We start from the raw sequence: 12057 nt of genomic DNA on the forward strand, positions 1-12057 counted from the left end.
CTCCACACCGTCCCATCAAACACTCCCTCCGCACCGTCCCATCAAACACTCCCTCCACACCGTCCCATCAAACACTCCCTCCACACCGTCCCATCAAACACTCCCTCCACACCGTCCCATCAAACACTCCCTCCACACCGTCCCATCAAACACTCCCTCCACACCGTCCCATCAAACACTCCCTCCACACCGTCCCATCAAACACTCCCTCCGCACCGTCCCATCAAACACTCCCTCCACACCGTCCCATCAAACACTCCCTCTACACCGTCCCGTCAAACACTCCCTCCACACCGTCCCGTCAAACACTCCCTCCACACCGTCCCATCAAACACTCCCTCCACACCGTCCCATCAAACACTCCCTCTACACCGTCCCGTCAAACACTCCCTCCACACCGTCCCATCAAACACTCCCTCCACACCGTCCCATCAAACACTCCCTCCACACCGTCCCATCAAACACTCCCTCCACACCGTCCCATCAAACACTCCCTCCACACCGTCCCATCAAACACTCCCTCCACACCGTCCCATCAAACACTCCCTCCACACCGTCCCATCAAACACTCCCTCTACACCGTCCCGTCAAACACTCCCTCCACACCGTCCCATCAAACACTCCCTCCACACCGTCCCATCAAACACTCCCTCCACACCGTCCCGTCAAACACTCCCTCCACACCGTCCCATCAAACACTCCCTCCACACCGTCCCGTCAAACACTCCCTCCACACCGTCCCGTCAAACACTCCCTCCACACCGTCCCATCAAACACTCCCTCCACACCGTCCCATCAAACACTCCCTCTACACCGTCCCGTCAAACACTCCCTCCACACCGTCCCATCAAACACTCCCTCCACACCGTCCCATCAAACTCTCCCTCCACACCGTCCCATCAAACACTCCCTCCACACCGTCCCATCAAACACTCCCTCCACACCGTCCCATCAAACACTCCCTCCACACCGTCCCATCAAACACTCCCTCCACACCGTCCCATCAAACACTCCCTCCACACCGTCCCATCAAACACTCCCTCCACACCGTCCCATCAAACACTCCCTCCACACCGTCCCATCAAACACTCCCTCCACACCGTCCCGTCAAACACTCCCTCCACACCGTCCCATCAAACACTCCCTCCACACCGTCCCGTCAAACACTCCCTCCACACCGTCCCGTCAAACACTCCCTCCACACCGTCCCATCAAACACTCCCTCCACACCGTCCCATCAAACACTCCCTCCACACCGTCCCATCAAACACTCCCTCCACACCGTCCCATCAAACACTCCCACCACACCGTCCCATCAAACACTCCCTCCACACCGTCCCATCAAACACTCCCTCCACACCGTCCCGTCAAACACTCCCTCCACACCGTCCCATCAAACACTCCCTCCACACCGTCCCATCAAACACTCCCTCCACACCGTCCCATCAAACACTCCCTCCACACCGTCCCATCAAACACTCCCTCCACACCGTCCCATCAAACACTCCCTCCACACCGTCCCATCAAACACTCCCTCCACACCGTCCCATCAAACACTCCCTCCACACCGTCCCATCAAACACTCCCACCACACCGTCCCATCAAACACTCCCTCCGCACCGTCCCGTCAAACACTCCCTCCACACCGTCCCGTCAAACACTCCCTCTGCACCGTCCCATCAAACACTCCCTCCACACCGTCCCATCAAACACACCCTCCACACCGTCCCGTCAAACACTCCCACCACACCGTCCCGTCAAACACTCCCTCTACACCGTCCCGTCAAACACTCCCTCCACACCGTCCCATCAAACACTCCCTCCACACCGTCCCATCAAACACTCCCTCCACACCGTCCCATCAAACACTCCCTCCACACCGTCCCATCAAACACTCCCTCCACACCGTCCCATCAAACACTCCCTCCACACCGTCCCATCAAACACTCCCTCCACACCGTCCCGTCAAACACTCCCACCACACCGTCCCGTCAAACACTCCCTCTACACCGTCCCATCAAACACTCCCTCCGCACCGTCCCTTCAAACACTCCCTCCTCACCGTCCCATCAAACACTCCCTCCACACCGTCCCATCAAACACTCCCTCTACACCGTCCCATCAAAGACTCCCTCCGCACCGTCCCATCAAACACTCCCTCCGCACCGTCCCATCAAACACTCCCTCCACACCGTCCCATCAAACACTCCCTCCACACCGTCCCATCAAACACTCCCTCCACACCGTCCCATCAAACACTCCCTCCACACCGTCCCATCAAACACTCCCTCCACACCGTCCCATCAAACACTCCCTCCACACCGTCCCATCAAACACTCCCTCTACACTGTCCCATCAAACACTCCCTCCACACCGTCCCATCAAACACTCCCTCTACACCGTCCCATCAAACACTCCCTCCACACCGTCCCATCAAACACTCCCTCCACACCGTCCCATCAAACACTCCCTCCACACCGTCCCGTCAAACACTCCCTCCACACCGTCCCATCAAACACTCCCTCCACACCGTCCCATCAAACACTCCCTCCACACCGTCCCCTCAAACACTCCCTCCACACCGTCCCATCAAACACTCCCTCCACACCGTCCCGTCAAACACTCCCTCCACACCGTCCCATCAAACACTCCCACCACACCGTCCCATCAAACACTCCCTCCACACCGTCCCATCAAACACTCCCTCCACACCGTCCCATCAAACACTCCCTCCACACCGTCCCATCAAACACTCCCTCCACACCGTCCCATCAAACACTCCCTCCACACCGTCCCATCAAACACTCCCTCGTCACCGTCCCATCAAACACTCCCTCCACACCGTCCCATCAAACACTCCCTCGTCACCGTCCCATCAAACACTCCCTCCACACCGTCCCATCAAACACTCCCTCCACACCGTCCCATCAAACACTCCCTCCACACCGTCCCATCAAACACTCCCTCCACACCGTCCCATCAAACACTCCCTCCACACCGTCCCATCAAACACTCCCTCCACACCGTCCCATCAAACACTCCCTCCACAGTTTATATTATATTATATATTAAAGTTCAGATTCTGCTCTCACCATCTCGCTCTCTCTGACTCTGTGTTTATATTATAGTTTATATCGTTTAGTTTAGTTTATGTTGTATTATATTGTAGTTTATATCGTTGATATTATATTATTATATTAAAGTTCAGACCATCTCTTTTTCTTTCTCTTTTTCTCTTCTCTTCCTCTTGTTTCCTGGTTTATATTATTGTTTATATTATATGATATTATACTTTATATAGTTTATATTATATTATATTGTAGTTTATATTATATTATATTATAGTTTAGTTTATGATATTATATTAAAGTTCAGACCATCTCTTTCTCTTTCTCGCCTCTTGTTTCTTGGTTTATATATTATATTATAGTTTATATATTTTATTATATTATATTGTAGTTTATATAGTTTATATATTATAGTTTATGATATTATAGTTTAGTTTATGATATTATAGTTTAGTTTATATGATATTATATTATAGTTTATGATATTATATTATAGTTTATGATATTATAGTTTAGTTTATGATATTATATTATAGTTTATGATATTATAGTTTAGTTTATGATATTATAGTTTAGTTTATATGATATTATATTATAGTTTATGATATTATAGTTTAGTTTATGATATTATATTATAGTTTATATTATATTATAGTTTAGTTTATGATATTATAGTTTAGTTTATATGATATTATATTATAGTTTATGATATTATATTATAGTTTATGATATAGTTTAGTTTATGATATTATATTATAGTTTATATTATATTATAGTTTAGTTTATGATATTATAGTTTAGTTTATGATATTATAGTTTAGTTTATGATATTATATTATATTATATTATATTATATTATAGTTTATGATATAGTTTAGTTTATGATATTATAGTTTAGTTTATGATATTATAGTTTAGTTTATGATATTATATTATATTATATTATATTATAGTTTATGATATAGTTTAGTTTATGATATTATAGTTTAGTTTATGATATTATAGTTTAGTTTATGATATTATATTATAGTTTATGATATTATAGTTTAGTTTATGATATTATATTATAGTTTATATTATAGTTTAGTTTATGATATTATAGTTTAGTTTATGATATTATAGTTTAGTTTATGATATTATAGTTTAGTTTATGATATTATATTATAGTTTATGATATTATAGTTTAGTTTATGATATTATAGTTTAGTTTATGATATTATATTATAGTTTATGATATTATAGTTTAGTTTATGATATTATATTATAGTTTATGATATTATAGTTTAGTTTATATTATATTATATTATAGTTTATGATATTATATTATAGTTTATGATATTATAGTTTAGTTTATGATATTATAGTTTAGTTTATGATATTATATTATAGTTTATGATATAATAGTTTAGTTTATGATATTATAGTTTAGTTTATGATATTATATTATATTATATTATATTATAGTTTATGATATAGTTTAGTTTATGATATTATAGTTTAGTTTATGATATTATAGTTTAGTTTATGATATTATATTATATTATATTATATTATAGTTTATGATATAGTTTAGTTTATGATATTATAGTTTAGTTTATGATATTATAGTTTAGTTTATGATATTATATTATAGTTTATGATATTATAGTTTAGTTTATGATATTATATTATAGTTTATGATATTATAGTTTAGTTTATGATATTATATTATAGTTTATGATATTATAGTTTAGTTTATATTATATTATATTATAGTTTATGATATTATATTATAGTTTATGATATTATAGTTTAGTTTATGATATTATAGTTTAGTTTATGATATTATAGTTTAGTTTATGATATTATATTATAGTTTATGATATTATAGTTTAGTTTATGATATTATATTATAGTTTATGATATTATAGTTTAGTTTATGATATTATATTATAGTTTATGATATTATAGTTTAGTTTATATTATATTATATTATAGTTTATGATATTATATTATAGTTTATGATATTATAGTTTAGTTTATGATATTATAGTTTAGTTTATGATATTATAGTTTAGTTTATTATATTATATTATAGTTTATGATATTATAGTTTAGTTTATGATATTATAGTTTAGTTTATGATATTATAGTTTATATTATATTATATTATAGTTTATTATATTAAACTTCAGACCATCTCTTTCTCTTTCTCTTTTCCTCTTTTTCTTCCTCTTGCCGTTGTTGTTGTTGTTTCCTGGTTTCCATGGAGACCGGTCGCCGGGCGGTGGGCGGGGCCGCGGTGACGCTGCTTCCGAGTGCCGCGGACAAATTGCGTCACTGTCTCCCTGGTGATGGAGCCGATGGCGCGAAGCAAACCGCGCGGAGAAGGACGTCACCGTCACAATCGGAGCAGGCCCCGCCCCGCCCGACTACCGTCACAATCGGAGCAGGCCCCGCCCCGCCCGACCATCGTCACAATCGGAGCAGGCCCCGCCTCGCCCGACCATCGTCACAATCGGAGCAGGCCCCGCCTCGCCCGACCATCGTCACAATCGGAGCAGGCCCCGCCTCGCCCGACGACCGTCACAATCGGAGCAAGCCCGGCCCCGCCCGACCATCGTCACAATCGGAGCAGGCCCCGCCCCGCCCGACCATCGTCACAATCGGAGCAAGCCCCGCCCCGTCCGACATCGTCACCATAGGAACAGGCCCCGCCCAACTCTCGTCAGCGTGACAATATTAACACCGCAAGCGTCACAAGAGGAAGAGGTTCCGCCCACCACGGTCACCATGGGAACAGCTCAGTGCTGCAGTGCAGTGTTTTACACACTAGGGGGCTCCAGTGGGCCCTGTGCTGCAGTACAGTGTTTTACACACTAGGGGGCAGCAGTGGGCACTGTGCTGCAGTGCAGTGTTTTACAAACTAGGGGGCTCCAGTGGGCCCTGTGCTGCAGTGCAGTGTTTTACAAACTAGGGGGCTCCAGTGGGCCCTGTGCTGCAGTGCAGTGTTTTACACACTAGGGGGCTCCAGTGGGCCCTGTGCTGCAGTGCAGTGTTTTACAAACTAGGGGGCTCCAGTGGGCCCTGTGCTGCAGTGCAGTGTTTTACAAACTAGGGGGCTCCAGTGGGCCCTGTGCTGCAGTGCAGTGTTTTACACACTAGGGGGTTCCAGTGGGCACTGTGCTGCAGTGCAGTGTTTTACACACTAGGGGGCTCCAGTGGGCACTGTGCTGCAGTGCAGTGTTTTACACACTAGGGGGCTCCAGTGGGCACTGTGCTGCAGTGCAGTGTTTTACAAACTAGGGGGCTCCAGTGGGCCCTGTGCTGCAGTGCAGTGTTTTACACACTAGGGGGTTCCAGTGGGCACTGTGCTGCAGTGCAGTGTTTTACACACTAGGGGGCTCCAGTGGGCCCTGTGCTGCAGTGCAGTGTTTTACACACTAGGGGGCTCCAGTGGGCCCTGTGCTGCAGTACAGTGTTTTACAAACTAGGGGGCTCCAGTGGGCCCTGTGCTGCAGTGCAGTGTTTTACACACTAGGGGGTTCCAGTGGGCACTGTGCTGCAGTGCAGTGTTTTACACACTAGGGGGCTCCAGTGGGCCCTGTGCTGCAGTACAGTGTTTTACACACTAGGGGGATCCAGTGGGCCCTGTGCTGCAGTGCAGTGTTTTACACACTAGGGGGCTCCAGTGGGCCCTGTGCTGCAGTGCAGTGTTTTACACACTAGGGGGCTCCAGTGGGCCCTGTGCTGCAGTACAGTGTTTTACAAACTAGGGGGCTCCAGTGGGCCCTGTGCTGCAGTGCAGTGTTTTACACACTAGGGGGCTCCAGTGGGCACTGTGCTGCAGTGCAGTGTTTTACACACTAGGGGGTTCCAGTGGGCACTGTGCTGCAGTGCAGTGTTTTACACACTAGGGGGCTCCAGTGGGCCCTGTGCTGCAGTGCAGTGTTTTACACACTAGGGGGCTCCAGTGGGCCCTGTGCTGCAGTACAGTGTTTTACACACTAGGGGGCTCCAGTGGGCCCTGTGCTGCAGTACAGTGTTTTACAAACTAGGGGGCTCCAGTGGGCCCTGTGCTGCAGTGCAGTGTTTTACACACTAGGGGGCTCCAGTGGGCACTGTGCTGCAGTGCAGTGTTTTACACACTAGGGGGCTCCAGTGGGCCCTGTGCTGCAGTACAGTGTTTTACACACAAGGGGGCTCCAGTGAGCCCTGTGCTGAGGTACAGTGCTTTACTCACTAGGGGGCTCCATTGGGCCCTGTGCTGCAGTGCAGTGTTTTACACATTAGGGGGCTCCAGTGGGCCCTGTGATGCAGTACAGAGTTTTAATCACTAGGGGTCTCCAATGTGCCCTGTACTGCAGTGCAGTGTTTTACACAGTAGGGGTCACCAGTGGGCCCTGTGCTGCAGTACAGTGTGTTACTCACAAGGGGCACCAGTGAGCCAGCAGTTTGGGGTTTTTTCTTTGGGGGGGCTCAGGGGGGGGGCCGGGGGGGGGGGGGGGGGACCGGGGGGGCTGCTGTCTGGGGGGTGTTTTTTTACACTGGGGACGGGGGGGTACATGTGATCTGAGCTGCAGTGCAGTGTTTTATTTACTAGGGGGCAGCAGTGGGTCCTGTGCTGCAGTACAGTGTTTTATTCACTAGGGGGCACCACTGAGCCCTGAGCAGCAGCGCAGTGTTTTACTCACTAGGGGGCTCCAGTGGGACGTGTGCTGCAGTGCAGAGTTTTACACACAAGGGGGCTCCAGTGGGCCCTGTGCTGCAGTACAGTGTTTTACTCACTCGGGTTAATCCAGTGGGCCCTGTGCTGCAGTAGTGTTTGACTCACTCGGGGGCTCCAGGGGGCCCTCTGCTGCAGTACAGTGTTTTACTCACTAGGGGCACCAGTGAGCCCTGTGCTGAGGTACAGTGTTTTACTCACTGGGGGAATCCAGTGGGCCCTGTGCAGCAGTACAGTGTTTTACACACCAGGGGGCTCCAGTGAGCCCTGTGCTGCAGTGCAGTGTGTTACACACTGGGGGGCTCCAATGTGCCCTGTGCTGCAGTACAGTGTTTTACTCACTCGGGGGCACCAGTGGGCCCTGTACTGCCATACAGATTTTTTGCTCTCTCGGGCGCTCCAATATGTCTTGTGCTGCAGTGCAGTGTTTTACTCACTCGGGGACACCAATTGGCCCTGTGCTGCCTCACAGTGTTTTACTCACTAGGGGGCTCCAGTGGGCCCTGTGCTACAGTACTGTGTTTTAATCAGTCGGGGGCACCAGTGCAACCTGTGCTGCAGTACAGTGTTTTACTCACCAGGGGGCTCCAGTGGGCCCTGTGCTGCCATACAGTGTTTTACTCACTAGGGGGCTCCAGTGGGCCCTGTGATGCAGTACAGAGTTTTAATCACTAGGGGTCTCCAATGTGCCCTGTACTGCAGTGCAGTGTTTTACACAGTAGGGGTCACCAGTGGGCCCTGTGCTGCAGTGCAGTGTTTTACTCACTAGGGGGCTCCAGTGGGCCCTGTGCTGCAGTACAGTGTTTTACACACCAGGGGGCACCATTGAGCCCTGAGCTGCAGTGCAGTGTTTTATTTACTAGGGGGCAGCAGTGGGCCCTGTGCTGCAGTACAGTGTTTTATTCACTAGGGGGCACCACTGAGCCCTGAGCAGCAGCGCAGTGTTTTACTCACTAGGGGGCTCCAGTGGGACGTGTGCTGCAGTGCAGAGTTTTACACACAAGGGGGCTCCAATGGGCCCTGTGCTGCAGTACAGTGTTTTACTCACTCGGGTTAATCCAGTGGGCCCTGTGCTGCAGTAGTGTTTGACTCACTCGGGGGCTCCAGGGGGCCCTCTGCTGCAGTACAGTGTTTTACTCACTAGGGGCACCAGTGAGCCCTGTGCTGAGGTACAGTGTTTTACTCACTGGGGGAATCCAGTGGTCCCTGTGCAGCAGTACAGTGTTTTACACACCAGGGGGCTCCAGTGAGCCCTGTGCTGCAGTGCAGTGCGTTACACACTGGGGGGCTCCAATGTGCCCTGTGCTGCAGTACAGTGTTTTACTCACTCGGGGGCACCAGTGGGCCCTGTACTGCCATACAGATTTTTTGCTCTCTCGGGCGCTCCAATATGTCTTGTGCTGCAGTGCAGTGTTTTACTCACTCGGGGACACCAATTGGCCCTGTGCTGCCTCACAGTGTTTTACTCACTAGGGGGCTCCAGTGGGCCCTGTGCTACAGTACTGTGTTTTAATCAGTCGGGGGCACCAGTGCAACCTGTGCTGCAGTACAGTGTTTTACTCACTAGGGGGCTCCAGTGGGCCCTGTGCTGCCATACAGTGTTTTACTCACTAGGGGGCTCCAGTGGTCCCTGTGCTGCAGTGCATTGTTTTACTCACTGGGCAATCGAGTGGGCCCTGTGCTGCCGCACATTGTTTTACTCACTAGGGGGCTCCAGTGGGCCTTGTGCTGAGGTGCAGGGTTTTACACACTAGGCGGTACCAGTGAGCCCTCTGCTCCAGTACAGTGTTTTACTCATTGGGGGCAATCCAGTGGGCCCTGTGCTGCCGTACTTTGTTTTTCTCACGAGGGGGCACCAGTGGAACCTATGCTGCCGTACAGTGTTTTATCTCTGGGGAGCTCCAATGGGCCCTGTGCTGCAGTACAGTGTTTTACTTACTAGGGGCACCAGTGGACTCAGTGCTGCCGTACAGTGTTTTACTCACTGGGGGGTACCAATGGGCCCTGTGCTGCAGTACAGTGTTTTACACACAAGGGGGCTCCAGTGAGCCCTGTGCTGAGGTACAGTGTTTTACTCACTGGGGGACTCCAGTGGGCCCTGTACTGCAGTGCGGTGTTTTACTGACTCGGGGTCTCCAGTGGGCTCTTTGCTGAGGTACAGTGTTTTACTTACTAGAGGGATCCAGTGGGATCTGTGCTGAGGTACAGTGCATTACTCACTCGGGGGCTCCAGTGGGCCCTGTGCTGCAGTGCAGTGTTTTACACACTAGGGGGCTCCAGTGGGCCCTGTGCTGCAGTACCGAGTTTTAATCACTAGGGGGCTCCAATGAGCCCTGTGCTTCAGTACAGTGTTTTACACACTAGGGGGCTCCAGTGGGCCCTGTACTGCAGTGCAGTGTTTTACACACTAGCGGTCACCAGTGGGACCTGTGCTGCAGTACAGTGTGTTACTCACCAGAGGCACCAGTGGGCCCTGTGCTGCAGTACAGTGTTTTACACACTAGGGGGCTCCAGTGGGCCCTGTGCTGCAGTACAGTGTTTTACACACTAGGGGGCACCAGTGGGCACTGAGCTGCAGTACAGTGTATTATCCACAAGTGGGATCCAGTGGGCCCTGTGCTGCAGTAGAGTGTTTTAATCAGTCGGGGGCACCAGTGCAACCTGTGCTGCAGTACAGTGTTTTACTCACTAGGGGGCTCCAGTGGGCCCTGTGCTGCCATACAGTGTTTTACTCACTAGGGGGCTCCAGTGGTCCCTGTGCTGCAGTGCATTGTTTTACTCACTGGGCAATCGAGTGGGCCCTGTGCTGCCGCACATTGTTTTACTCACTAGGGGGCTCCAGTGGGCCCTGTGCTGAGGTGCAGGGTTTTACACACTAGGCGGTACCAGTGAGCCCTCTGCTCCAGTGCAGTGTTTTACTCATTGGGGGCAATCCAGTGGGCCCTGTGCTGCCGTACAGGGTTTTAATCACTAAGGGGCTCCAGTGGGCCCTGTGCTGAGGTGCAGGGTTTTACACACTAGGCGGTACCAGTGAGCCCTCTGCTCCAGTACAGTGTTTTACTCATTGGGGGCAATCCAGTGGGCCCTGTGCTGCAGTACAGTGTTTTACACACCAGGGGGCTCCAGTGAGCCCTGTGCTGAGGTACAGTGTTTTACTCACTGGGGGACTCCAGTGGGCCCTGTACTGCAGTGCGGTGTTTTACTGACTCAGGGTCTCCAGTGGGCCCTGTGCTGCAGTACAGTGTGTTACTCACTTGGGGGCAGCAGTGGGCACTGTGCTGCAGTACAGTGTTTTACACACTAGGGGGCTCCAGTGGGCCCTGTACTGCAGTGCAGTGTTTTACACACTAGGGGTCACCAGTGGGCCCTGTGCTGCAGTACAGTGTGTTACTCACTTGGGGGCAGCAGTGGGCACTGTGCTGCAGTACAGTGTTTTACACACTAGGGGGCTACAGTGGCCCCTCTGCTGCCGTACAGTGTTTTACTCTGTAGGGGGCACCAATGGGCCCTGTGCTGCAGTACAGTGCTTTACTGACTAGGGGGCACACGTGGGCCCTGTCCTGCCATACAGTTTTTTGCTCATTCGGGCGCTCCAATATGTCTTGTGCTGCAGTACAGTGTTTTACTCACTAGGGGCACCAGTGGGCACTGTGCTGCAGTGCATTGTTTTATTCACTAGGCAATCCAGTGGGCGCTGTGCTGCCGCACATTGTTTTGCTCACTTGGGGGCTCCAGTGGGCCCTGTGCTGAGGTGCAGGGTTTTACACACGAGGGGGTACCAGTGAGCCCTGTGCTCCAGTACAGTGTTTTACTCATTGGGGGCAATCCAGTGGGCCCTGTGCTGCAGTACAGTGTTTTAATCACTAGGGGGCACAAATGAACCCAGTGCTGCCGTAGAGTGTTTTACTCACTAGGGGGCACCAATGGGCCCTGTGCTGCCGTACAGTGTTTTACTCACTGGGGGGCACCAATGGGCCCTGTGCTGCAGTACAGTGTTTTACTCACGAGGGGCACTAGTGTGCACTCTGCTACCGTAGAGTGTTTTACTCACTAGGGGGCACCAATGGGCCCTGTGCTGCAGTACAGTGTTTTACTCACGAGGGGACACCAATTGGCCCTGTGCTGCCTCACAGTGTTTTACCCACGAGGGGGCTCCAGTGGGCCATGTGCCGCAGTACAGTGTTTTACTCACCAGGGGGCACAAGTGGGGCCTGTGCTGCCGTACAGTGTTTTACTCACTAGGGGGCACAAGTGGGGCCTGTTCTGCCGTACAGTGTTTTACTC

The 12057-nt window shown here is 49.5% G+C and overlaps 1 protein-coding gene across 2 annotated transcripts in view; it reads right to left on the minus strand.

The window, feature by feature from the left end:
- LOC137310833 (cilia- and flagella-associated protein 45-like) overlaps positions 1 to 5436 on the minus strand; it is a 41203-nt gene extending 35767 nt beyond the window's left edge. Inside the window, exon 1 of one of the 2 annotated variants that reach the window (XM_067978415.1) lies at positions 5245 to 5436. In XM_067978415.1, the coding sequence (XP_067834516.1) occupies positions 5245 to 5247 (3 nt within the window). In that variant the 5' untranslated portion in view covers positions 5248 to 5436. Of the gene's footprint in view, positions 1 to 3377; positions 3391 to 5244 lie in introns of those variants that run through there. The other variant, XM_067978416.1, reaches the window with a different exon arrangement.
- Between the last annotated feature and the right edge of the window lie 6621 nt (positions 5437 to 12057).

This window comes from Heptranchias perlo, unplaced genomic scaffold, assembly GCF_035084215.1.
Source record: "Heptranchias perlo isolate sHepPer1 unplaced genomic scaffold, sHepPer1.hap1 HAP1_SCAFFOLD_281, whole genome shotgun sequence".
NCBI lineage: Eukaryota > Metazoa > Chordata > Chondrichthyes > Hexanchiformes > Hexanchidae > Heptranchias > Heptranchias perlo.